This window comes from Festucalex cinctus, chromosome 1 (genome assembly GCF_051991245.1).
Source record: "Festucalex cinctus isolate MCC-2025b chromosome 1, RoL_Fcin_1.0, whole genome shotgun sequence".
Classification (NCBI taxonomy): Eukaryota; Metazoa; Chordata; class Actinopteri; order Syngnathiformes; family Syngnathidae; genus Festucalex; species Festucalex cinctus.
In genome coordinates, this window is record NC_135411.1 from 33,677,058 (window position 1) to 33,702,548 (window position 25,491).

Below are 25,491 nucleotides of genomic sequence, written 5' to 3' on the forward strand. Positions count from 1 at the left end.
ACGGTAGAGGCGGGGCCGGGAGAGAAGATGACTGCCGGAGAAGGCCATCGGTGTTGCGGTGGACATTCCCACGGCAAACGCCTCCCATTAGCTTACGGAAATTTGGTAGTTTATTCGTCACAAGGAAGTGGAGACATTGCATGTAACAGTGCAAGGAATGAAGTATGCAGGTCATCTGACCAGCGACTGTCAACAGCAACGTAATAAAAGAGAATGTAAAGAAATAGATAGATTTTGTAAACTTTAATAGCTGTAAAACTCTAATAGATGAGTTGAAATGAAAATGAATGAAATGAAAGTGTATTGGTGACTGTGGCTCTCCTTGCCCACATGCCAAAGTGCATCACAGTACCTTAAAAAAAAAAAATCACTGAAATGTTGGCTCTCAACACAAAACAAAATCCGAATAAAGCAAATAAAAACAGCCAAGTCAAGTTGGGGCTCATGAAACCGAACATACAAGAAAAACTTAAGTTTAACGAACCACGTGCGGCTTCGCCAAGTCATCATCGCCGCTATTTTCTCGTACGTTGAGTACGCACACCCACACCATGTTTTACTGTCAAAGTTTTATGACGTATTGATTGTACGTTTATGACGCACAAAAGGTGTTGCTGTGGTTATGGTGCCACATGCTTGACAGAAGGGTTATCTTCAGTATCCAGTGGAAATCTACACATTTAAATTGGAGTCTCTGAACATGAATGGGTCAACCGTAAAATCAAGTCATTCAAATCTCTAGGAGGAGTTTCAACCCAAAAATGACTACAATCAGTCAGTATTTGACATTTTGATAAAAAATGCCAGACTTCCTGTTTGTTCAGTCATGCATTTTTGATGCATTGTGCATATGCTCATGTCTACCAAATGTCATGATGCCAAGCAGAGCCAACTTCGGAGGTCGAATTTTCAAAATCTCCTCAAGAAACACTGAAAACGGCCAAAATGACGATAAATTGACCTCCTAAAACCAACATAGTAAACATATTGTTTGTTTTTGGGCCTGTCCTTCTTTGTGTATCTGCTCATGATGGAAACATCTACCAAATTTCATGTTACAAAGTTAAGCTGGAGGGCTGAATTGTCAAAACATTCAAAGAAACAGTGATAATGCTTCAAAATGACAATAAAATGACTGCTTCAATCCAAAGTGGCTGACTTTTTGTGGGTTTCGGGGCATGGCGTCTCCAGACTTTTTTGTGCATCTGTTCATGAGAGACTACCTAATTTCAAATTGCCAAGTTAAAGTGACTCTGTGGTCTTTTTAAGTAATTCCTGCTTGGTACAGGTGAAAATGCTCTCCAGAATGTTGAAAACGTATGCCAAATGTGAGATTTTGAGTATGGAAAAGCGAGGGCAATGGTGCGTGCAAATACGTATAAATTTATACTCATTCATTCACCTAAAACCTTATAAATATCCCATTACCCTTCGCCTTAACCAGGTACTTCAGAATCTTGCCAGAGTCGTGAGATTTAAATGGTCAGGAGACCAGAGAAAAGGTCAGAAAAAAAAAGAAATAAAGAGAAAAGAAAGGTAAATCAAAGTGACATCCAGCACCGACCAAACACTTCCTGCCTTCCCCATGATTACAAAATAAAAGTCTTACGCCAACACCGGAAGCCTCTAAATTCCAGCAAATTTAGCGAGATCTCAAGAGCCCAGAGGAAAAACTACAGAGAGGAAGGAGGGAAGGATCGATAAGGCAGAGTGAGATCAATAGAAGCCAGTACATCCAATCCATCAAAGTGAAGTCCAGCACCAACAAGACCCCTCCTGCGTGGTTACAAAACCGGAGTCTTATGCCAACCCCAGAAACCTCATACTTCTAATAAATTAAGATCTCAAGTGACCAGAGGAAAAACTAAAGAGAGGAAGGAGGGAAGGATAGATAAAGCAAAGTGAGAACCACAGACACCAGCACCAACTGATTCAAGGGGCTGTGGGAGGGAGAGGGTACTTCTGTTGAGTTTCAGTAGATGCTGGTGCGACGGATCTGGCATGCATAAGGACCACCACCAAAGAAAGAAGCCGTCAACCGCGGTCCAGCAAAGCGAGCACCCCCCCCCCCCCGGAATCCCCAGGCCGCGGCAGCACCAAGGCCACCCCCAAGCCACCCGAGCGGACACCGGTCGGCGAGCCGACCCAGACACCCGGAACACCCCCGCCCCAGCCCCGGCCCACACCCCCGAGCCCAAGGCCGCAGAACGAGGCCCAGCGGGCCCCCACAGCGCCCCACCGGTCCCCAGCCCCCATCCCCCCACGACCCCCCCGCACCCCACCCAAACCCGCCATCCACCACGACCCAGGCCCCACCACCCCCGACCCCCAAACCCCCGAACACACCCCGACCCCCAGCACTGGTGAGGGCAATGGTGATTTATCTGCCCTTAGACCAGTGCTTCTCAATTATTTTCTGTCATTTTTTGACTGACCATGTTAAACCATATGATACGGAAAAAATAAAATTACATAAAATCAATAAATAGCACAATATTAAAAAAACACACAAAAAACTTTAAACTGCAAAACAAAAATATATAAAATCATTTTTGCTGATTTTTTTTTTGCTGTGTGCAAAGCGCGCATGCTCAGTGCAAACAAAAACCCCTAAAACCACAGAGCGAATGCTGCCAATAATGAGCGCCACTGCCCCCTAATGTAGTGGAGGTGCAATTGCACTTTATTCTTGGACAGCAAAAAAAATCAAATTAAAAAAAATTAAAAAGCACGTTCCCCGAGGTCAAACGTGCCCCCTGGGGGGCCCGCCCCACTATTTGAGAAACTGCCTTAGACTAACATTGATGAAGAAATGAATCAATTTTTCTAATAAGAATCAATCAGCCAAACAACAACATGGCAAGTCAGGACAAGGGTTTTTTTTATTTTACATTGTCTTTGACTCGTTCAATGCTACTGTGTCCAATTTTGATTGCACTTCTAATACATTTGATCTGGTTTCATGTTTCATTTGACGCCATCTCAATCCTTGGTCATTCCTCCCGCCACTTCCTGTCCGCCGGGGATGACGCGATAATCAGGGTCCAGATAAAGCGAACGTCGGACGTAATGAAGTCCAAGTTGTCACGGGGTTGCAATGTTGGAGGTCATAAAAGTGTGATGTAAGCATGTCTCTTTGTGCATTCTCTTTGTCTGCGCGCCGCCTTTAAAGCGCTATCAAACGGAATGGGTGAGGAAAGAGACGCACTCAAAAGAAAGCTGCCGGCGGGTTTTGGCGATGCCGCGCGCTCCGCTCAGCACGAGGGCGGGTGGAATTTTTTGTTTTGTTCCTGTGATGGCTTCCCGCTGGTGTATGTGTGGCCTGAATGTTCAGTGACTAAAAAATTACTATCATTAAGAAAGTATCCGGCATACTCGCCACGTTTTGCCATTTAACTAAATCATTTTAAAATTTAGACTCAATAGAATTTTCATTAATCACGATTAATCGCTTAATTAAAACGGCTATTTTATCATTTTTTGTCCGCCAAATTTGAAGAGCACCTGTTATGTGTTAATTCTTTTGACATTTAATGTTATGAGGACGTCTTCAACATTTTTGATGTTCTTCCCCCTGTTTTTCTAATCTGTTAATTACTCGCATAATTTAAAATGGGGAAAACAACCCCAATATTTTGACTTGAACAAATATTTTGAATGTCATCTACAAACATTTCTTAAATGCTTTACTTTAATGCATGTAGTTATGTTAATTGCTCAAACACAACCTGTGCTATCTAATAGTGTGATTAATCTGTTTTAATACATGATTAAGGTGATAATTTTTTAAAAATTAATTAATTAATGCTTTACTTTGACAGCGCTACTCATTACACACTAAGTGGTGGTCACTGGTATCAGCAGCCTACTTGTGTACTGATACCTTATAATAAGGCTGGTATCGGCCCAATTCCAACAGCATGTATTGTTACTCACCCATCCCTAGATAAAAGGCAACATTACTTTAAAGTGTAAAGGCCGCATTTTACATGACAAAACAAGCGTACACTTTTATCAACTAAAAACATCAGAATTTCCAATAAAGAAAATACGTAATTTAAGAGAAAAAAAAAAAACAGTAACTTGAAAGGATATAATTTTGAGGAAAAATAAGATAAATAAATAAATCTCATCAGCAGTCACAATATCCAAAGAAAAATGTGTTAATTGTACAATAAAAAAATAAAAAATAAAAAAAATAAAAAATGGATTCCAGGATAATGTTCTTCTTTTGTAAAGAATAAAATCTATTTCACAAGAAAAACAGTTTAACACAGTTGTAACATTACCACATCAATATCATAATTTAAAATGTAATTTTCCAAGAAGAATGTTGTTGAAATCAGAAAACCTCACAATTTTCAAAAAAAGAAAATTACGGTAATTCAGCAGTCACAATTTCTTGGGGAAATCGTGTAATTGTGCAAGAAATATTTTGTACTTTTGAGGAGAAAAAAAAACTGTGAAATATAAAAATTTTATGAAAAAAAATATAGAAATTTCCAAGAAATACAATGTTTAGAAGGCGTGGGTGTGTATTTTATTAAGGAAAAACTGTAAAATACAGCTATTTGACAAGGGAAAAGTCAAAGTAATCCAGGTTAAAATTCAACCAATTTTTAAGACAAGGAAAGCAAATTAAATAACTATCACTTGACATTCATTACTAAATAATGTGATTTTGACTTCTAGTAATAATAATATCGTTAATGCATTAAACAGGATGAACGCCAGCGCATCCAGAATTATTAGTATTAACCATGAGACCGCCGTCAATCGAGAGCAGCTGTAGCATAACGCTTACATTTTGCGACACGTGTTCCAAGCGGCAGTGTGTCCTTGAGCGCTCACATCATCCGCTGAGGGCTGATGTTGGGGGAGGTGGTGGGTGGGTTGGGTGCTGCAATTAAAAAGCAGCGTGCAGCATCCCACAAGCTGCTAATGCCTCGGATCAGCTGTTCTAATGTCATTCCCATTCCCGGACTGTTTGATGTCGGAATCCACTGGGGACTTCATCAGTAACACTCCCCCCACTAGCCGCTCCTTACACCCCCCCACCCCACAAATGAGCCAACCCCCTGTCGGCACGGCAACCCCTCCTCCTCGGCCGGAACCTCCCCTTCTGTGTCTGGATGCTTTTGTTGCCTTTTATACTGCTCAAAGTAAACAGAGTCTCGGCGCGGAATAGAGCGAGAGAGACAGCTCCAGAGAGAGACAGAGTGAGAAAGCGAGCGATAAAGGTGGAACGTAAGCGCACACTCTCGTCCTGCTCCGGTAGACGCACAAAAGCCAGGGAAGGGAAATTAAAAAAGGCGACAAGCGAGTGATCTGAAGACACCGAGAGAGAAAGCGAGTCGAAGGATCTCCCGTGTAAATGCGCAAAGCGTCCCGTTACCCCACGCTGAGCTCCATGGCCAACTCCGGCTGTCTGCTGCTCTCCGGCTCCGGGATGCTACCGCACTCGCTCCAGTGTCCCCCCGCCTTCCTATACCTGCCAGAGGTAAGACTTTCTACCCAGACTCCCTTCACCTTTCCTTTTGTAGCCAAGTGGAAGTCTTAACTTCTGTCCCATCTACTCCTCCTTGAGTAAATATCTGTAACTGCGTAGTGGGACGGCGAGACTCATTCGGTCTCATTCATTACAAAAGCCATCCTGACCAGGAGACTTTCCCCTAACTTGTCCTGTGAGTTCGGGATTTTTTTTCAGCGGCGACGTTACCTCGCACGACCCGCCTCCTCTAAGGGATTTACGAGCGGGGGTCCTGTCACTCGTGCTAAATTACAAGTGGACGCCGCAGAGGTGATAAAACTCTCTGGGCACGCGCCTGATCCCTTCAGTGGCGCGGCGGTGAAACAGAACAGCTTTCACGCCACAAAATTATTTTATTCCCATGTTAGGACTTGACAAACTGACCAAAAAAAAAATAAAAAATCAACATTTGACTTCTTTCCCCTTCTTTGGCGCTTAATTTCCAACTTAGTCTTTTAGTTTCGTACATAGTCGAGTGCCAAAAGTGGCATAATAAGGAGTTTGGTGCATTAAAGATTAAATTTGGAATTCTCCTCTTCCTTCAAACACTTATACTTTATTTCCCTTCTCATCTTTTAGTTTTGTGTGACAAGAAAATTCCAAAAGGTGGCATAGCAGGGAGTTTTGTTTTTGATTCATCAATTTTTAGATGATGTTTTTCTTCCATCTATGGTTCTTGGTTCTGTCAAAATCACATTTAATCCTTCAGTTTTGCCTAACCAAGAGATTTGCCAAGGTGACATACAGAGGAGTTTGGTGCGGCTGATTTCGGAGTTGTTGTACGTTGACATATATGTGACTGCGTCGTCATTTGTCATTGTCCCTATCCTTCTCCTCTTCCTCCCCTACCATGCAGTTATGGTCCTCTAGTCCACCTTAATTATCTGCCTAATCTTTTACTTTGCATAACCCATAGACTCCCAAAGCGTGGCATAATGAGGAGTTTGGTGCGTTTCATTGGTGTCTTGCGATGTCATTCTGGAATTCTCTTCTTTCACCCTTCTTAATTTTAAGTCTAATCTTTCAGTTTTACAATAACCAAGATAATAACCAAAGTTATCATAACGAGGAGTTTTCTTTGATGTCTGTTTCTTCTTCCTCAAATTGGAATTTGCCTTCCTCGATCAAGATTTACAAAGGTGGCACAACAGTGAGTTTGGGGCATTTGACTTTCTGTCCTGTCCAGATGTAAATAGATAACTGTCATTTGTGTTTGTCATCCTCCTTCCTTCTCCAACTCCGCTGCCGCCTGATGTCCTCACCTACCGGTAATCTTTTGGTTTTGCATGACTAGGACATTCCGGGGACTGGCATAACAAGGAGTTTGGTAGATTTGATTCAATGTCACGTTGACATGTTGGTTCCTCCATTGAAATTCTCCTGTTCCCCCTTCAATCTCCTTGTACTTTTTAATTTCTCAACTAAACTTCTTGGAGTACATAACTTCATGATTCTCAAAGGTGGTGTAACAAGGAGTTTGATGAGTTTGATTCATTGGCTTAGGTTCTTATTTTACCTGATTAATCTGTTTTGTTTTGTATAACCTGGAAATTCATAAAGGTGGCATGAGGAGGAATTTGTGATTTTAAGATTTAATTCTTAATTTCACACCTTATCTTTTAGTTTTGCGTTAACTCAAAATTGCCAAAACTGGCCTAATGGGTAGTTTGGCATGTTCGATTCGTAAGTTATTTCTCTTTCTACTTATCCACCATTATGGTTTGCCCTCATTGTGATGCTTTTAGATTTGTGTAACTGGGAAGTTGCCAAAGGTGGTATCACAGGGAGTTTTGCATGTTTGATCAGTTGCCTTGTTGACAATGTGCTTTGCTGCTTCATCATTCATGATTCCACTCTTAGTCATCCTCGGTTCTCACATAATCTGTTTTGTTTTATACAACCATGACAGTTCCAAAGGTGGCTTATCAAGGAGTATTGTGCTTGTTTTTTTTTTCTATTGTTGTTTCTTCATTTTGGAATTATATTCCTCTCTCTTTCTCTTTACCCCATTGACTTCATTCCCCATCCAATATTTCAGTTCTGCATAACCTGAAGATTCCCAAAGGTGGTAAAATAAGAAGTTTTGGTGTTTTTTTTATGTGTTGCTTTGTAGGCTGTTGTTTTTCCCACCCATTTTGTTTTTAATTTCCCATGTTCTCATTTTTCAAGACTTCAAGGTTCCCACAGGTGGCATAACGTGGAGTTTAGTGAGTTTGAACCGTTGGCTTGAAGACTGGTGGTTTCTAATTTGTCACCTTATCTTTCAGTTTTACGTAACCAGGATATGCCCAGAGGCGGCATAATGAGGAGTTTGGTGCATTTAATTTGTTGGCAGGGTACGTCGCTGCACCCTGTTTTGGAATTGTCCCTCTCTTTCTCTTCCTTGTTTCTCGCCTATTCTTTTAGCTACAGCTAACTTGGGATCCTAAGGTTGGCTTAATGAGGAGTTTGGTGCATTTGATTTCTTGGCTTGTAGAATGTGCGTGTTGCTTTGTCATTTAGAATTATCCTTCATTTACCTTTCTTAGTTTACTCCCTAATCTTTTTTCGCGCAACAAGGAGATTCCAAAGGGTGGGATAGTAGGGAGTTTCCCCTCTCCCCAATATTCCTTACCATCATGTTGCACCCTTTAGTTTTCTCAAATGACGAAATCCTAACATTGAATGTGCAAAGCAAGGAAATTCTTTGACATCCTCATTCCAAGTCTTCTACTTCCTTTTTCTCTTTTCAAAGAAAGAAAGCTCCAACTTCCCATGCGTCATCTTCCCTGGCGGCGTCTGTCTTTTTTTTTTTTTTTTTTTCTTTTGGCGGAGAATCCTTGCTGTGCCGCAAAACGGGAAACGTCCCTGTGAGTCACACTCGGCGTTCCCCGACCGCTCCCCACGCTCGGTGCTTTTCATTCCTGGGATGCCGTCTGCTGTGCAACACACCCCCACCCACCGCCTCCCTTTCTCCATCCATCTAACCGCCCTCCCTCCCTCCCTCCCTCGTGCAAAGCTACGGCGCGAATCCGTGAATAATGTACAGCAGAAAGGGGAGGGCTGTGTCGTTTTCTAGCTTGGCTGCGTCGCACTTGTTTTGCATGATGCCTCGTGTAAAGTTGCTTATTGCTGTTATTATTACTGTTAGTGTAAATGTGGTAGCCTGACTGGGGTTGATCACATGACGAGCATAATTATTGCTAACTGTGTGAAAGGTATCAAATTCAACACAAAATGGGTGGCTGATAATTAAACGTCTTCGAAATAGCTGCTTTGAGCTCCTTTCACATTGCTCATCAAAGTTGCATTTTACTGGCTTTTTCCGCATATTGTCGCTCTGTGTGAAAGGTACCCACCCCGGGTATTGGTTATGAGAGGGATAGAGGGTAGGCAGAGCAGAGGCTACATTAATAGAAAAAGTGAGGATAAGAGTGTGAATTTTCACACCCCAAACTCACTTATTTCCCCCAATGGGGTATATGCCACAGAGGAGGCGGGACTTCCAACTTCCACACATTAGCGCTGTTTCCGGTTACTGTTTGCGATGTGTGGGCCGCATCCTGTTGCTTGTGCTTCCGCCCCCTGTGTCCCTCGGTTGCGCGTTCCCACCGACAGGTGCGAGTGTGTAGTATGTCTGTCTCAAGGGCCTTGACAACTTGCACGATTTTGTGGCAAGTCTCGATTCGTGCCAGTGCGCTAAATAGTCGTAAAGTGGCGTGAAGTATGCGTAAACCCGTCGTGACTGCGTGCCATGTCGGGGAAAAAAATTTGAAATGTTCAAAATTTTTGTCACGGCAAAATTTCACGACCGGGTCGTGACCTATGCGCAAACTGTTCGTGAACTCGTCGGGACGATGCGGGAAGGATGCGCACCAATGCATGGCAGGCGGAAGTCTGTGGCATCTACCGCATTGTCACCCTCCGACAAAGCAGTGTCACTAGGTTTCGTGTGAAAGGTAGAATCGGGGAAGACGATGTACATAACGCTGCACTACCAATCGCTGTTCAGTGTGAAAAAATATGAACAAAACGGAAGAGTGAAGTCATCCCTGTTGTGTATACATTAGTATTATCTCTGACAGGGTTTTGTGTGAAATGTAATGACAGAGTCTGAGGAATGATAATTTTGTGGCAATTTTGTTGGTAGCAAACACAGTTTGTTTTGTTGGCATTGCCAGTCAAAGCTGCCTATTCGTGTCTTTTTTTTTTTTTCGTGTTAAAGTCTAACAGTAACATTCTGCGTCGCAGGGTTCCGTATGAAAGGTATTGCCATGGACTGTTGATCATGGTGATTGCTGTCACCTGTGTTGCTGTGTGAAAGGCAGTGTATATTACTGTGTTTGTGTGAAATCCACAGGCAAATAAATGCTGGGATATGTCTCTTTATTTGCCACTTTTCCAAAACCTGTGTGTAAAAGGCTTTCCTTTGTTTTGGGCAGTCTTTAAAAATGGTTAGCGTAAGTGTATCCAGCATGGTTCTGCCTGAACCACAAGAAATGTTGCAATTTCATCAGTTCCTAATGTGATCTTGTTGCTGCGTGAAAGTCTAGAGTAGTATCACACATTGCTGGATTCTGTGTGAATGTCACAGGTGGACTGATTTGATTTGCCGGTTTTGCAGGCACTGTGTGAAACAAGCTACAAACCGATGTCCTCAACTTTTGCTGCTTTTCTGTGTCACAGTTTGTTCCCGGATGTTTGGTGGGGTGTGTTACAGACTATGGGCATTACGGGTGTTCTGGACTCTGGCGTGGTGAGCCTCTTACGGTATTTGCAATGTGGGCATGATTTTACGAGCTGAGCGGCAACGGAACAGTGCGGGGGTTGTGCAGCTGCTACTGAGTCACTATCTGCAGGCCCGTAACAAAATAGCGTCAGTGGCATTTTGCTTTTTAGCTGGCGCGAAGCCGGCATATGCCGACACTCATAAAGCCAATCCTCTTATCTGTCATCGGGAAGTAGAGGTTTACTTATTTTTTGAAGCAGTGGTTAATGTTGCCGTTGTTGACCGTAATGTCCAGAATTCCTAACGTCTGCGATTTGTAACTTCCAGAATCCGTAAAGTGTCCCACCTGCCAAACTTTTCGTGCCGTAACAGTCCACGAAATATATATATATATATATATATATATATATATATATATATATATATATATATATATATATATATATATATATATATATATATATATATATATATATATATATATATATATATATATATATATATATATATATATTTATCATCCTATGCAAGTAAAGGTTGTAAAAGTAGTTACGGCTGTAGCCTGAAATGTAATGTCCATAATTGAATGTTCGTAACATCCAGAATCCGTAACACCTGTAATCTCTAATAGTGTCGACCAAACATCTGGTGTTGATGTCACGCTTCCCACTAAAAAGTAGGCACGATGTGAAAACATGACATCATCTTGTGCAAATTGAGGATGAGCATTTTTAATTGTAAATTAATATCTGAAATCCATAACGTATGTAATGTGTAGCACACTGTGCCAGACGAATCCGTGTATCATTCATTCAGTCGTTTTTCCAAACAAAACAGGAAGTTTTCTCAATATTCGTTCCAAAACCAAAATGAAGAAAACAGAGAAAGACTCGTTTTCCGATTTCCAATTTTGTGCACAAATGGAAGATGGGAAACGGACAACGGGCGATTTGGGATGTTTCATCCAATTTGGATATTTTCACTTGACGCAAGTTGTGTGGCCCAGAAGCAATTTTTTTGTTTTTTATCCGACTGGTGGCTCGACTTTGACGGTGGTCATGTCTTCTGGCATCAGTTACCCTCTTACCCCCCATGTTTGCAATTTGTAGTGCACACTCATAGATCTGTATACATTACTGGAGAGCCAATAGCCCATACATGCCCATGCAAGCCGTTGAAGCCACAGGGCTGCCATCTTACCACTCCCATCTCGTGAGCAGATATGTATACGTACAGATTATACATATACAACTCGTACGCACTTTATAGGGCCGGGGGTGGGCGTAGGATTGGCGGTTGGCTGGGTGGTAATAATTTTTTTAATTAACAAGTGGACGGTATGTGCTGCTTTGAAGAATCCCCCCCCCCTTTTTTTTTTCTTTTAGCGCTTATCCAGTAATATATACAGATCAGTGCATGACCACAAGTCAGATATTAAAAAATAAAAAATAAAAAAAACAAACAAACAAAAAATAATAATAATAATACAAATTAAAAAAAACATCTGGTTCATGCAACTTGCGTCAAGTGCAAATATCCAAACTGGATGAAACGTCCCAAATTGCCCGTTGCACAAATTGCACAAAATCTGAAATCGGAAAACTAGCCGTTCTCCGTTTTCTTCATTTTTATTTTTGGAACGAATATTAAGAAAACAAGTCATTTCTTCCCGTTTTGTTTGGAAAAACGACTGAACAAATGATACACAGATTCAGACGTTTGATGCCTTAAAGCCCCAGTGTGTATTTTTTAGCACCATCTAGGGTGAACTAATAATTCATTCGATTTAAAAAATGACTATTGATTTCAATAATATGCAAAAAATATGTTGTATCGCGTAAACATTTTTTTTTAATATAATCGTAGTTCTAGTAATCACTAATTATATTACATGGCTGTAGTCTCACCCGACAAGAGACTGCCATGTTTCTCCGCCATCTTCTTCTATAGTTAGCCGTGGTGGTGCTTGCATCTAGTGTTGGACCCAATGGCTCGACCACCACTTAATTTCCACAGCTGGGGCCTGCAGGTGTCCGTCCCGTGATTCGAGCTCCTGTTGCATGTCACCTTCTGCTTTGCTCTTGAAATCTTTTTCTCCCGGAAGCCCCTCTTCTTAGCCACTCCAGCCTATGGCTCCGACTAACTCTAATTAGCCGCTCTTGTTAGCTGCTCCTGCTAAATCGGGCTCACTCCTCCCTCGGTCTTTCGGCACTGCTCGCCGGGCTTCACACTGGCTGCCAAGTTGCTGGCCGAGATGCTCGTTTGCTCACGCAAAATAATAATTGGTGGTAGGCTTGCGAAGAGAGCCACCGCAGTGTGTGTGCTTCTAAATACATTTCGGCTGCATTTTACACAAGAGCGACATCTAGTGGTCACTTTTTACACAGTGTAGCTTCAACAAATCCAAACATGGAAATACGATGTCATCCAGCACTGTTAACGTCTATATCGTGGGTCCGTAATGTCTGTAATCAGTGACATCCGTAATCCATATAATATGTAATCAGTAACATCTAGTGCTTAAGCATATCATGATGTCTAACTGTTCCGACTGTACCAAGTATCCGCAACATCCACAGTCCGAAATGTCCATAAGCGCTATTGCAACCTGTCAAAGATACAATTTGCCCATTTGCACCGTTGCTTCTATTGATTTTGATGACTTATTCTGTCGGCCTGTTTTGAATTAAAGAATATTCTGTTGTTGTTCCAGGATTTTGCTTTCAACCCTTCACTCTTATCTTGTCTGTCTTTCTGATGGTGTAAAGGCGAGCCAGAATGCTGGGAATACTCGACAATTCTCCTCCCTACCCCACCTCAGTTTAGGCCTTGATCCCACACACCCACCAGAGAAGCAAAAGTGAATTCGGATAGCGAAGAAGTTGCGGTCGGCGGTCTCGCAAGGCCGTGCGAAGCCCAGCGGCGTCCGAGCTTTCCTGGGGGGTAATTACGGCAGACCGAGCCACGCTATTGACAGCTGTAAATGGCGACGGCATCCGGGGGAGGCCTAATGGGTTTTTGTCGCTATGCGGGCTCTCGTTAGCGCCACCCGGCTGCGCTGGAGATGAGTTTGAGGAATGAGCCCGAGCCTCGATGGCCTTTCAAATGGGACTCGCCAATCCCCCCCCCCCCCCCCCCCCCCGCCAACACCACCATCGCCGGCTCCCGCTGGGAAAAGGGTAAACGCATTGCAGCTGATTCTGTTTCAATCTACAGCCAGAGAGTCCAATTCTCGGGCCGAGACGTGGCACACTTTACTTATTGAACAAAAGGCTCATGTGTCAAAAAAAGCCCCTCAGACCGCACCTCCTCACACTCTATTCCCGCCTCTGAAAATAGTGATACAGCGGTGCGGAGACATCACTTACGCGAGCCACCATAAATGTACTGCATTACAATTAGATGTATTCTTCTTTTGAGAATCGAGCTTGCTGTTAGCTCCATTAGCTCCAACATGACCATGAGTCAAATTTTAATGGGATAGGAACAGGGAATTTAAATTCAAGGTGTTCAACACACTTCTCACAATTACAGCAATTATCTTTAATAAACATGAGCATCTCTATAATGCTATAGCTAACGTTATTATAAGTGATGATAGGCATGAAAATAATTACAGTACCTCCTCCCCACATGTAGTTTTTAGTGCAAATGAAAGACCATTTCAAAGCTCTTAAAGAATCAGCTCTAATTTTAACTTTAAAAGCAGAGATAACACATAACAAATTTGTTATATATGCATTCAGTAAAAGTAATACAAGTGGCCAATTGTGTCAAAATTATACATGCCATTATTACTGTGAAATTATTTAATCGAGACTAACTTTAACTTGAAAGATAAACTAATGAGTTGTACACATTTTACATGACACGTCTGTTCAATTCCAACAACTTTAAATCAAAAGTTAGCTAATTTGCCACAAAAGTTACTCGTATGAAGAAGAACCTAATCAATGAATGTATGTTAGACACAACATTTAAAATAATGTGAGCTATACCTTTGGGCTAGCTCACTTGCTAACTGTGGTTAGTGGTGAAAACAATTACCTTGTGTTTGCCGTTTTTGACAAAATCTAATAAATCAAAGTACAGTGGTCATGACATATTTAGCCTACCCATTTTCATTTACCATAAAATTCTTTATTCATGCTGCTATTATTGTCATTTATTTTTTTTTGCAATATTTGAGTAAATATAAAAAGCTCTTTCTTTTATTCAACACAATTTATTACACTTTTAATTTTAAACATGTACCATAAAAAATTTTTAAAAAGTTGACGTTTGACTTCTTTTAATTCTTCTTAGCAAGTCAGTGTCCGATCAGTGGTGAAGTATTTTTCAAACAGATCCCAGTTAATCATACACAATACACGTGTCTTATTCCCTCACATAAAATACATGTTGCTTAGTTGCGCTGATGGGTAAGCTAACTATTGTTAGCTGGGAAAATAAAATTACTTCTGTTCTGCATCATTTAACAAACATAAAAAAAGCACATTTACAGCACTGCTTTTAACAAAATCGGGTCAAACTTCAACTTTAAAACCGATTGTTATCCAAAAACACTAAAAACGTGTGTCACGCCGTACTAGCTAACTATTGCTAGCACTGAAAACAATTCCTTTCTGTTTTGCCTTATTTGACAAAAGCAAATAAAAGTTCATTTTGAGCAGAGCTTGATAAGAATTATCTTTACGTAACACTTTTAAAAAGTGTCAAAACATGAATGTGCTTTTCCACCTGTTTTGTCCCGCACTTCGTCTCCTCTGAAAGGCTGATATCAAATCAAACGGGTGTGTTTGCAGGCGGTGTTTGTCCGGGTTGACTAGTTTTGTCCTCTTAAACAGCTGATTCACGGGGCGCGACAAAAGGCAGCTGTGACGGTTGCGGTGCGCCTGATTGAAATGTTTTCTCGCTTGTCGCCGCCCCGGAGGGAGAATTGTAAATCACAACTAAGTCGTTTGGATTTGGAAATTTCATTTGCTGTGTGAGCAAGCGAGCGAGTGGAGTTCCTTTTTTTTCCCCCCTTCTTTTTCTTCCCCGAAGGCTACCCGCCACCTCCTACACCACCATCTTACCACATAGACCTTTATAAATTGAACAGAATTACATTTGTTGCCTGTGCACGGCAATGCCACAAACATATTTATGTGTGTGCATGTGTGTGTCTGTCAGTTTTGTTTTTTTGTTTTTTGTTTTTTGGGGGGAGTACAAAAAGAAAGACGGGCTCCCATTTCACCTTGTGTTTCCGAAACATGCTTTAACCAATCAATATGTTGTAGGTCAACATATGCTAAGCAGTTGGACATAGAAGAGTAAATGGTCTAAATCTCAGCTTTTTTTGTGTGTGGAAAAAAAACACAAAGTCATTATTTAGGGATGGGTGAGTACCAATATCAGATATCAGTATTGGGCCGATACTTGGTCTTATTTCAAGGTATCGGTACTTGTGATGGCAGCTTATACGGCCGTTTTATAATCAGGAACAAGAAATAAAAAATAAACAAAACATATATCTCATGCAATTTTAATGTAAAATGCTTTGTTGTGATATGTAGGACTTTCTTCAAAATTATCTGCCATTGTCTTTATCTCGAAAGTGTTAGTGGTTAGTGCTATACAAAAAAAAGTGCTATACAAAATCCCTATTTTTATTAATGTAATTATATATATATATATATATATATATATATATATATATATATATATATATGTTTATGATTCTTCCTTGACATATATACATATAAAGTATCTTGTAACGTTCAACTTCTTTTTAAGTAAAAGTCTAAGGGTTTTTGGTGTGAAGCTTTTTTCACAATTTCAAATTTTGAAAGTTTTATTTCCAATAAAAGAATAAAATGTCTTGTATTGTTCAGCTTAAAAAATGTGCTATTTTATAACATTCAAATTTATTTACAAATGTGTATTTAAAAATTTGACTTTTTTGTTTTACTTTTTTTTTTTACAGTTTTAAAAGGATAATTTCAACTGCAGTATCCTGTAACGTTCAATAAAAAATGGTGCAATATTGTGTAAAATTTGACTGTATAGTTTTAAAAATCATGGCAAATGTATTTGTATTTAAAAATAATTTAAAATGTGTGCTTTCTTGTAACCTTCAAATGTATTTACTATTTTAATTAAAAAAATAATCAAGTGACTAATTGTCATTGAACTGTTTTTTTTTTCTTTTAGAAAATGTAAAAATACGAAAAGTATATCTTTTAACATTCAACTTTTAAAACATTAGAATTAAAATTGTGTGATATCTTTTAACACTCAAATATATTTGTATTGTTTTGTAAAATCAGGGGACAATTTTTGAAGAAACTTTTTAACACATAAAAAACATTACAATTGTGAAATACATTCAACCAGACAAAAATGTCTCGTAACAGTCATGTGTATCAATTTTTAATTAAAACAAAGCACAAAATGTCAATTGTTTGTACATTTAAAACATGTCAGTATGACACCTTGTATTAACAGATGTTTTCAAAAATATTGCAGGTTCATGCAACATTAATATTATAAACCATAATTCAGAAATCAGATAACAAATGTTTTTTTTTTTTTTTTTTTACATTGAAAAATATTATTAAATCTTTTAAAACTTAAAAAATAAGTCTAATATCCTGTATCCTTTATCTTAACATTATTATTGAAAGAGGTGTGGTGTATTTTTACACTTAAAACATTTTGCAACTTGAAAAAACGTGTGTGATTCACAATTTTAATTTTGAAAAATATATGATTGACAAATTTGCATTTACTTTACATTTAAAAGACACAATACAGTGTGCTATCTTGTCATATTCAACTTTTTTTATGTTTTTATTTTGAATATTTCATGCAAAAATGTGCTCTACTTCTTCATTATTACATTACAGTAATATGCAGCGGCCAGTAAAAACATGCTACAGGCCAGACTTCGACAACCTCTGATTTGAATGCAGTCCCGCATGCTTTCCATTCTGTCGGCGTTGCGACTCAACTCAGTGCATCGATGCATGCATATGTCCACTTAGCCGATAATGCTAAACATCTCCGTGGTGCGCTAGCCCCCGGAGCGCTGCGCCAACTGCCTGCCGTCGCCTCAATTAGCATGCGCCGCGCTAATACACTTCCACTCGTGCAAATGTCCTCACCTCCGTCCGTAATGACGTCCCCACCTTCCACCCTCCTCCACGAAGCGCAGGTTTTAATTAGCACGCCTGCTAAACAGGTGCACGTCACGCAACAATTAGCGCCAAACGTCTCTCTCTGTTTATACAGTGACGACACAGCGTCTTTAAACAGCTTGTCGGACAACAAAAGGCGTCTCAGCGTAGGATTGTTGACACCCAGTCACAGTTGTCTTCTTTTTATTACTATTTAGGGCCCAAGTACAAAACGTGTTTATGATTCTTCCTTGACATTTTGGAGGCCTCAACATGTCCGAAATCTCAGAAATGTTTGCAAGCGTGTGTCTCCTGGTGGGAATTTGTCTATTTTTGGCCTCCCCAACATTACGCCCTAGAAAGGCACTGAGTAACGCCCCCTAGAGAGTTTGGAAAAATTAACACCTGACACTAGTTCCACCAGTTGATATGAAATTTGGTGGATATGTTTATTATAACAGGCTGCACGAAAAAGTCTCTAGGACATGTGCTCAAAATTGAAAAGGAAGTCAGCCGTGTAAGTTTGAGCCAGCTGTTTTAAGTGAATTTATTCAGTTGTGCACCCTTGGAAGTTCGCGGGGGGGAAAAAGAAGCCCTGCACACCAATTTTATTAATGGACATGAAATTTAGTGTACTTGTCTACCATAACAGGCCACGTGAAAAAGTCTAAGGGACACATGCCCGAAATTGAACAGTAAGTCAGCCATTTTGGTTTGAAGCAGCCATATTGGATGACCGCAACTTTCCCTTGGAAAGTTACAAAAAATAGAACCCTTAAAGGAATACAAGACTTATGAAAAACTAACCAGCTGTTCTGTGAAATGGTTAATTTCAACTAATCCCTGAAAAATTGTCAATTTATGTTGAGCAATTATGATTTTATAGTACTTTTTATGAATAATTTCCATTAAGTACAGCATAGGCCACTCAGCTGGCCGAGTCGAAGTTGGGGAGCGTCTGCAAGTTGTGTGTTACAGAGGCTCAAATTACCAGTTAAATCACCATTGACATTGTTCACTCTGGAAATGTAAGTTGTGGACGGTCCCTATCCGGGTGACAGGCCATGCTACATGTGTGCTAAGCACGCTTTAGCCCACATGAGGAGGCCACCCCCCCACACGGAATGACATGAAACCTGACATGCTGAGGATTTTACTCTGATCAGAATTGGTGCAGTATTTGGGATGGAAGGCTGTCTTTTTCTTGCTCATTATGTCAGCAAACTCCCATTCGTTTGCGCACGGGATACGTCATCACGATCATGTGACCATGATAATGACGTTAAACATGGTATGTTCTTATTTTGATACTTAATCGGTTTAAAAGAAAATTCAGAGTATAAGACGCCAGATATATTCACACATTTATTCTTTATACACAATGCCTAATCCTTGACTGGAAAATGAGTTATATGTCTTGTATCTCTTTAACACCACTTACACCGATCAACACGAAATTGGGTGGACATGGCTGTCATGCAAGGACACATGAAAAAGTCTCAAAGGTCGTATGCCCAAAATTGACCAGGAAGTCAGCCATATTGGTTTGAAGTAGCCCCATTTAGCAAATTCCAGGGCCCATGCTTTGGCTCATTCACCAGAATGAGCCCCACTTCGAAGCAGATGTGTGACAATGAACTGCAACATCTAATGTGGGTGGAGCGCGGCATCAAAGTTCGCCGATTGGCCGTGGAAAAGGTGGCGTCCAGGGCCTGTCATTCGCTGCATACAGCTTTCATTTTATTTGTTTCCCCCTTACGGGTCATTTCACGCAGTTCAGGGGACGTCTTCTTCTTCCTTCTCCTCTTCCTCACTGCACTTGAATGCCCCTCGCGGGCCGCGGGCGAGGTAACCAGGGGCGGAATTGGTGATGCTGTGACGACAACACTCACTTACAGTGAAACCTCACACTTGTCTTTTTTTCCCTCTTCCCCTGTTTTTTTTTTTTTCCTGAGGTTTTCTATTTTGTGGAATGGCGGGCTAACGTTACTAGCGCACGGCGTGAACAGCGTGAGACCAATTATTGCTTGGGCGGCACAGCTGTGATGATTATGTTTGCAATGTGGTGTCGTCGTCCTTCAAGAGCTCGCCACTTGCCTGGAGGGGGTGTGTCACTTAAACCACACCAATGACTCGCTTTTTTTTTTTTTTTTTTTTAATGACAGTCATTAGCGCTCAGGCTACTCCTGTTAGCCACTTACCCACGAAGACAGAATGTGAGTTTTCCGCAAGGCGACTTTAGACTTGCAGACGCCAAATTTAACTCAGGGAGAATGTCCAGAAGGCCAAAAGAAGACTTTCGATATGTCATGGATCCTTTGGATGCAATTTGCAACCTTGACCATGACGAATTGACACACCAGAACTAAATTGTTTCTAAAACTTCAGCTCCATTTATTTAACCTTCATTTAAGACAAGACAACCCTTTTTTTTTTGTTTTTAGAGCAGGAGAAAAAGGGACAAAAACAACAAAACAATAAATTGATCCACAAGTTAACTATTTAAAAACATTTTAACGTGAACATCGACGACACACCTGCACACACTGCCACACTTTGTTCATTAATTAGCACGTGCACGCACACATGCACGGACACCCCCATGCACATACGCACGCACACACACAATTTTTAATGAGCACACATTGTCACACCTTGTTCATTAATTATCACACATTCCGACTAATGAAGACACACTGATTAACACACTAATTATTAAACACTCACACTCTCATTGACATACACAATTTAAAACACACAGACAAATGAATGTGTGTGCCACTGACGTTCTCTGTGAACACCAACACAAACAAAGTTCCAGCTTTAAATATTATTATTGTTTGTATTATAATTGTTGTACATAATGCACTGCAGCAAATTATTATTATTGTGTGCATGTGGGTACTAAACATCACACTTGCTTGAATTTGTTTGGGTGTTTTGTGTATATACATAATGCACTCAGTCCAAGTCTTTTGTTGTAAGGAGGTTGCATGCAATATAGGTGCTGTAATCTCTTACATCTGACGAAACAAATACAGAACTTGAATTATTTTTTTGTTTTTTTTTATTGTTTTTATCACTGTTGTAATTAATGTTATTGTTGTTGTACGTAATGCACTGCAGCAAATTCAGTGTTTTTAATCTGCTGCCCCTGACAACATACATGTGACTTTAATAATAATAATAATAATAATAATAATAATTATTATAATTATTATATTAATAATAATAATAATAACAATAGTAATTAGTAATAATAATAATAATAATAATAATTATTATTATTATTATTATTATTATTATATACAGTACAGTACACAATGGGCTCAGTCCAAGTCTTATTTACAAGAAAGTTGTATGCGCATTTAGTTATTTTATCGACATAACTAATCACCTTTAATTAGTATTGATTTATCAAATTATTAATGCACTGCAGCAATATCATTAGTACTCATTATTTACATGGAAGATGCACACATAAGAGGATAGTACTTTGATTTCTTACTCGTAAAACAAAGAAAGCTCCAGATTTAAATATCATTGCAATTATTAATTATTATTAGCGCTGTCAAAGTTAGTGTTAACTAATTAATAATCACAAAAAACATATTGCATTAATCATGTATGAACACAGATTAATCACACAATTAATTTTGACCACAGAGGATCGTTTAGCTGTCAGCTAAAGGATCATCCCTCGAGTTGACAGCAGATGGTTACGTTGTGTTTCAGCAATAAACATAACTACACACATTGAAGTAAATAATTCAATGAATGTTTATGTTGGCCATTCAGAATATTTGTTCATGTCAAAATATCAGGGTCATTTTGTTTCTCCATTTTAAATTATGCAAGTAATCAACTGATTAGAAAAGCAGGAGGATGAGTGTGTGCAGTGGATCAAAAAATGTTGAAGGCATCCTCATCACATTAAATGTAAATTTTTTTTGACACATTAAAGGTGCTCGTCAAATTTGGCGGGCAAAAAATGTTGATAAAAAACTATTTTTAATTAATTAATTGCTTAATGGGGTATATGCCACGGAGGAGGCGGGACTGTTTTGCACATCAATTTGTTTCCGGTTCGGTTTGCGACGTGTGGCCTGCGTCAAAAATACTTGTGCTTCCGACTTTGTGCCCCTCGGTTGCGCGTTCGCAACCGGGACCGGAAATAAACTGATGTACAAAATCACGTCCCGCCTCTTGCGTGGCATATACCCCATTGTGATTAAGCAAAATTCTAAAATGTTATTAATCTGATTAAAAATGTAATCGGTTGACAGCTATATTTATTATGCATAATGCATTGCAGCCGATTTTTATTGACATTGAAACTGCATACACATGGATGGTTTGATATGTTGCACCTCAACAACACAAACAAAATGCCAGTTTTTTTTTATTATTATTATTATTATTATTGTATGTATCCTGTACAAGTGTACATAATGCACTGCAGCAGATTACGATGAAGTTGCAAGCACATGGGTGCTTTGATATGTTGCCCATGACGACACTAACCAAAGGCCAAGCTTTAATTATTACTATTACTCTTACTCCAAGACTGCAGCAGTGTTTGCGTTTCTTCCCATCGGAGCGTTTCCTTCCTTCCCAAAGCCTCCGTTGGAATCACCATTCCTCTTCCGCTTTGTTGTTTTTCCGTCTTTTCCGGGAACATAAAAGAACAAAAAAAAATAGTGTGTGATGTAGCGCGTCGACGCTTTATGAGCGAGATGTTCTGCTTCGCGACCGCAAGAGACTGGCTTTTATTTTCTCAAAACCCCCACTGATGAGCAAAAACAAAATGGGTGCGGTGCGGCCAATGAAATAGGTGGGGAAGTCCAGGTGGAAGAGTTTGAAGTTTGATTGATTGGTCAAGTTTGCAGTGAGAGCAGTTTGGTTACTTCCTGGCTGAAGCCTTTACAACACGCTCCTTAAAATCTTAATCTAAAATTATTTACGTTATGACTTTGTAATGGCTAGAAATCAACTTGATGTTAAACAAAGACAGTTAAATGTTTTGCAGCACAATCTGTAAAATAGTTAAAATAGTTTTCTTGTTTAAAAAAATCGTATGAAATGAAGCATTTTAATAAAGTATCAGTTTTATAGAAATATATATATATATATTTTTGTTTTTTTATGTTAATTGACTGGAAAAAAAATAGATTTTATTACTGCATAGTGATGTGTGGGTTGTCAATTTTGTCCTCGCTAAGCTACCCTAATAAGGTAACAGAAGCATAACCGCCATGAAATCCATAACTCTGTACATAAAAGATGTGTTAAGCTTTACTTCTTCCGATCAACGTCAGTGCTGTTTTGTTATTTTTGCTTCAGTGCCGACTGCCATGCTTCTATTACCGTAACACGCGCACACGCCACCACCCCCGTGTCCCCACGTTGGCACCATGGTGACATGGCGCCCATTCCTGTGCTCGGTTGCAGCTTATTTTGCACATTTAAAGCTAATAACAGCAATTAGCATATGAATGAAGCCGGAATTGGATAATAGAAGTAAGATAAATATTGATGTTAATTCACACTAGGTGGGGAAGTGGGGGGGGCTATGGCAGAGTGTGGGTTGTGGTGGTGACGGGAGGCGGCGGGGGCTGTGAGGTTGTGCAAGTAACTCTCCAAAAATGCATGGTGAGCCGCCATTTGAATGCATTAACGGCGGCGCAATTACAAGCACGAAAATTAATCAATTACTTGTCAAATGGGAGGAATGGAGGCAGACGTTTCTTACTTCAGATTGTATCCTGGGGAAAATGCTAACGTTGCTAGCGTCCACCAAAATACAAGTTAGGGATAAATGGTTTGTGTGGTTTACAATCAACAAGTGAGCGTTTAATTGACAACTGGTTTACCTGTGCCAATATTGTCTTTTGGGTTTGTTTTACAACATAACATTGCTAACATTTTGTGTGTATGGTGCTAATCACGAACGCGGCAGTTGCTTGTTTATGAGCTAGCTAGCCTAGCCTGTAAGCAAACTTAGCTTGTAGCAAACGCGTGTGACGTCATGCATGTTGAGATCACGTCTCTCATCAACTGTTGAAAGGAGACTGATTGTGTCCTCTTTCATCTAGAACTGCTTCAAACATCAAAGCGTATGGAATCTAATGGAAAGGAATGGAAGAATGTTGATTCGTTGTGATTGTATTGTATTATGGTTAATGTTTTATGTTGTTTTTTTGGGTTTCTGCAAAGCGCTTTGTGACAGCTAAGACTATTTGAAAGCTAAAGATGACTTGACTTGAACATTGCTAACAGGTAGCAAACTACGTGAGGGCTATTTTTACTGTAAAATTGTCTGATCAATGTTAAAATTTGCATTAATTAGCCACCTTTTTTATGCTAATGTAACTAACATTGTCCAATTTACATTAAGTTTATGTTTGGCAAAAACGTTAACAAATCTGGGTTGAATTGACTTCAAATTGGTTCACCCTGCCAATACTTTCTTTCATGTGTTCACAAATATTAATACTGCTAACATCCACCATCCAACATACTTTCTAGGTCGTCAGTACAGGAAAAAAAAAAATCATTTAGCGTTTTACCGTTGGCTATGCCAATAATTTGATTCGTGATTTCACAACATGCTGACTGATGCAAGGCTGACACATGCACGACTTTTGGCCACAATCTTGTCGTGGCACGTTGTGCCATTTTGGGGCAAGAACTGGGAGGTTCCCGCACTGTTCACGCATAGTTCACGACGAGTTCACGCATAGTTTGTGGATAGTTTACGCACTTCCCGCATTTGCACGACGAGTTTGCACAATTCGCACGGTGTCGTGCCGACTTGGGCATGCCATATAAAAAGGGGGCCTCCCCAACCCCTATTCGTGGCACTTCGTGACAGTCGTGGCATGGCGCGTACTGGCGCGCATCCTTCCCGCATCGTCCCGACGAGTTCACGAACAGTTTGCGCATAGTTCGCGACGCGGTCGCGAAATTTTGTCGTGACAAACATTTTTAACATTTCAAAATGTTTGCCCCGACATGGCACGCAGTCACGACGGGTTTACGCACACTTCACGCCACTTTACGACAAGTTCGCGCACTGGCACGACTCCAGTTGTGCCACAAAATCGTGCAAGTGTCAGCCTTGCAATAGTTAGCATCCACCAGTTTACTGTTCTAGCATTTTATCGCACTATTACAGAAGGTTTTTACAAATTTGCTTTAAATAGATGCGTGTTTAACACCACTATTTTCTGTTCTTGTGTTATGTTGTTTTGTGTATGTTTTCACAATACTAACATTCAGCAAAATTCTAATTTACTTTCCATTTGTTGCTGTCAACAATTCTGTTTCAAATTGACTTAATGTTGGATCACCCAGGTAATATAATACTTAACGGCAAGCTTGAAAATGAATCAATTAGTGGTCAAAAGCGGGGTAAACTCACCTTCCAGGAGGAGATGGATTGCTTGTTTGTGGGGGTGGAGGGGGGTCTTATTTACTCGGGAGCCTTAACCGGCGCTCGTCTGCCAGGAAGGCGAGGTGACATCCATCAGCTGTCTGACTGGATGACTCGCGATGAGCCTTCTCATTCCAACTCTGTAATAACGTCGGCAAAATGAGACGGATGACCTGGCGTGGTCGCCCCAAAGCGCGGCAAGGGGTTCAGGCGTCTTCGCAGGTGATTGGGGTTGGGGGGGGTGAAGGTGGTTTAGTGTGATTTTCTGTGGCAGAGGAAGATGACAGCGGCTCAGAACACAGCACGGCGACTCGGTCCAGGTGGACTCGGGTGGCTGAACAGTTGTTGGACTGGAAGTAAAAAAGAGGGTGGAAAAAAAACGCTTCCGGAAGGCAACGACCATCTGGATGTCAGACTGTCAGTCCGTGTTGCAAAATAGGAATTTGCGACCACTGCCGCACTCATGGCCGTCCATCTATTTTCTGTGGCGCTTGTCCTCACGAGGGGCAAGGCTTAACCTGGAGTCGGTTCCAGCTGACATTGGGTGAGAGAAGTGGGATGCATGGACTGGTCTCCAGTCAGTCACAGTTCACATACACAAATCATTAATCAATGCACAAAAAGAAGGTCAGTGATTGCTTTAATTTAACGACTCAAA

At 40.4% G+C, this 25,491-nt stretch overlaps 1 protein-coding gene across 10 annotated transcripts in view; it reads left to right on the top strand.

The window, feature by feature from the left end:
- Positions 1 to 25,491, top strand: part of LOC144025068 (RNA binding protein fox-1 homolog 3-like) — a 461,720-nt gene that overhangs the window by 328,962 nt on the left and 107,267 nt on the right. For 2 of the 10 annotated variants that reach the window (XM_077531090.1, XM_077531091.1), the window contains exon 1: positions 5,175 to 5,500. The exons of the other annotated variants lie outside the window; for them this stretch is intronic. In XM_077531090.1, coding sequence (XP_077387216.1) covers positions 5,375 to 5,500 — 126 coding nt within the window. In that variant the 5' untranslated portion in view covers positions 5,175 to 5,374. Of the gene's footprint in view, positions 1 to 5,174; positions 5,501 to 25,491 lie in introns of those variants that run through there. 10 annotated transcript variants of the gene reach the window in all.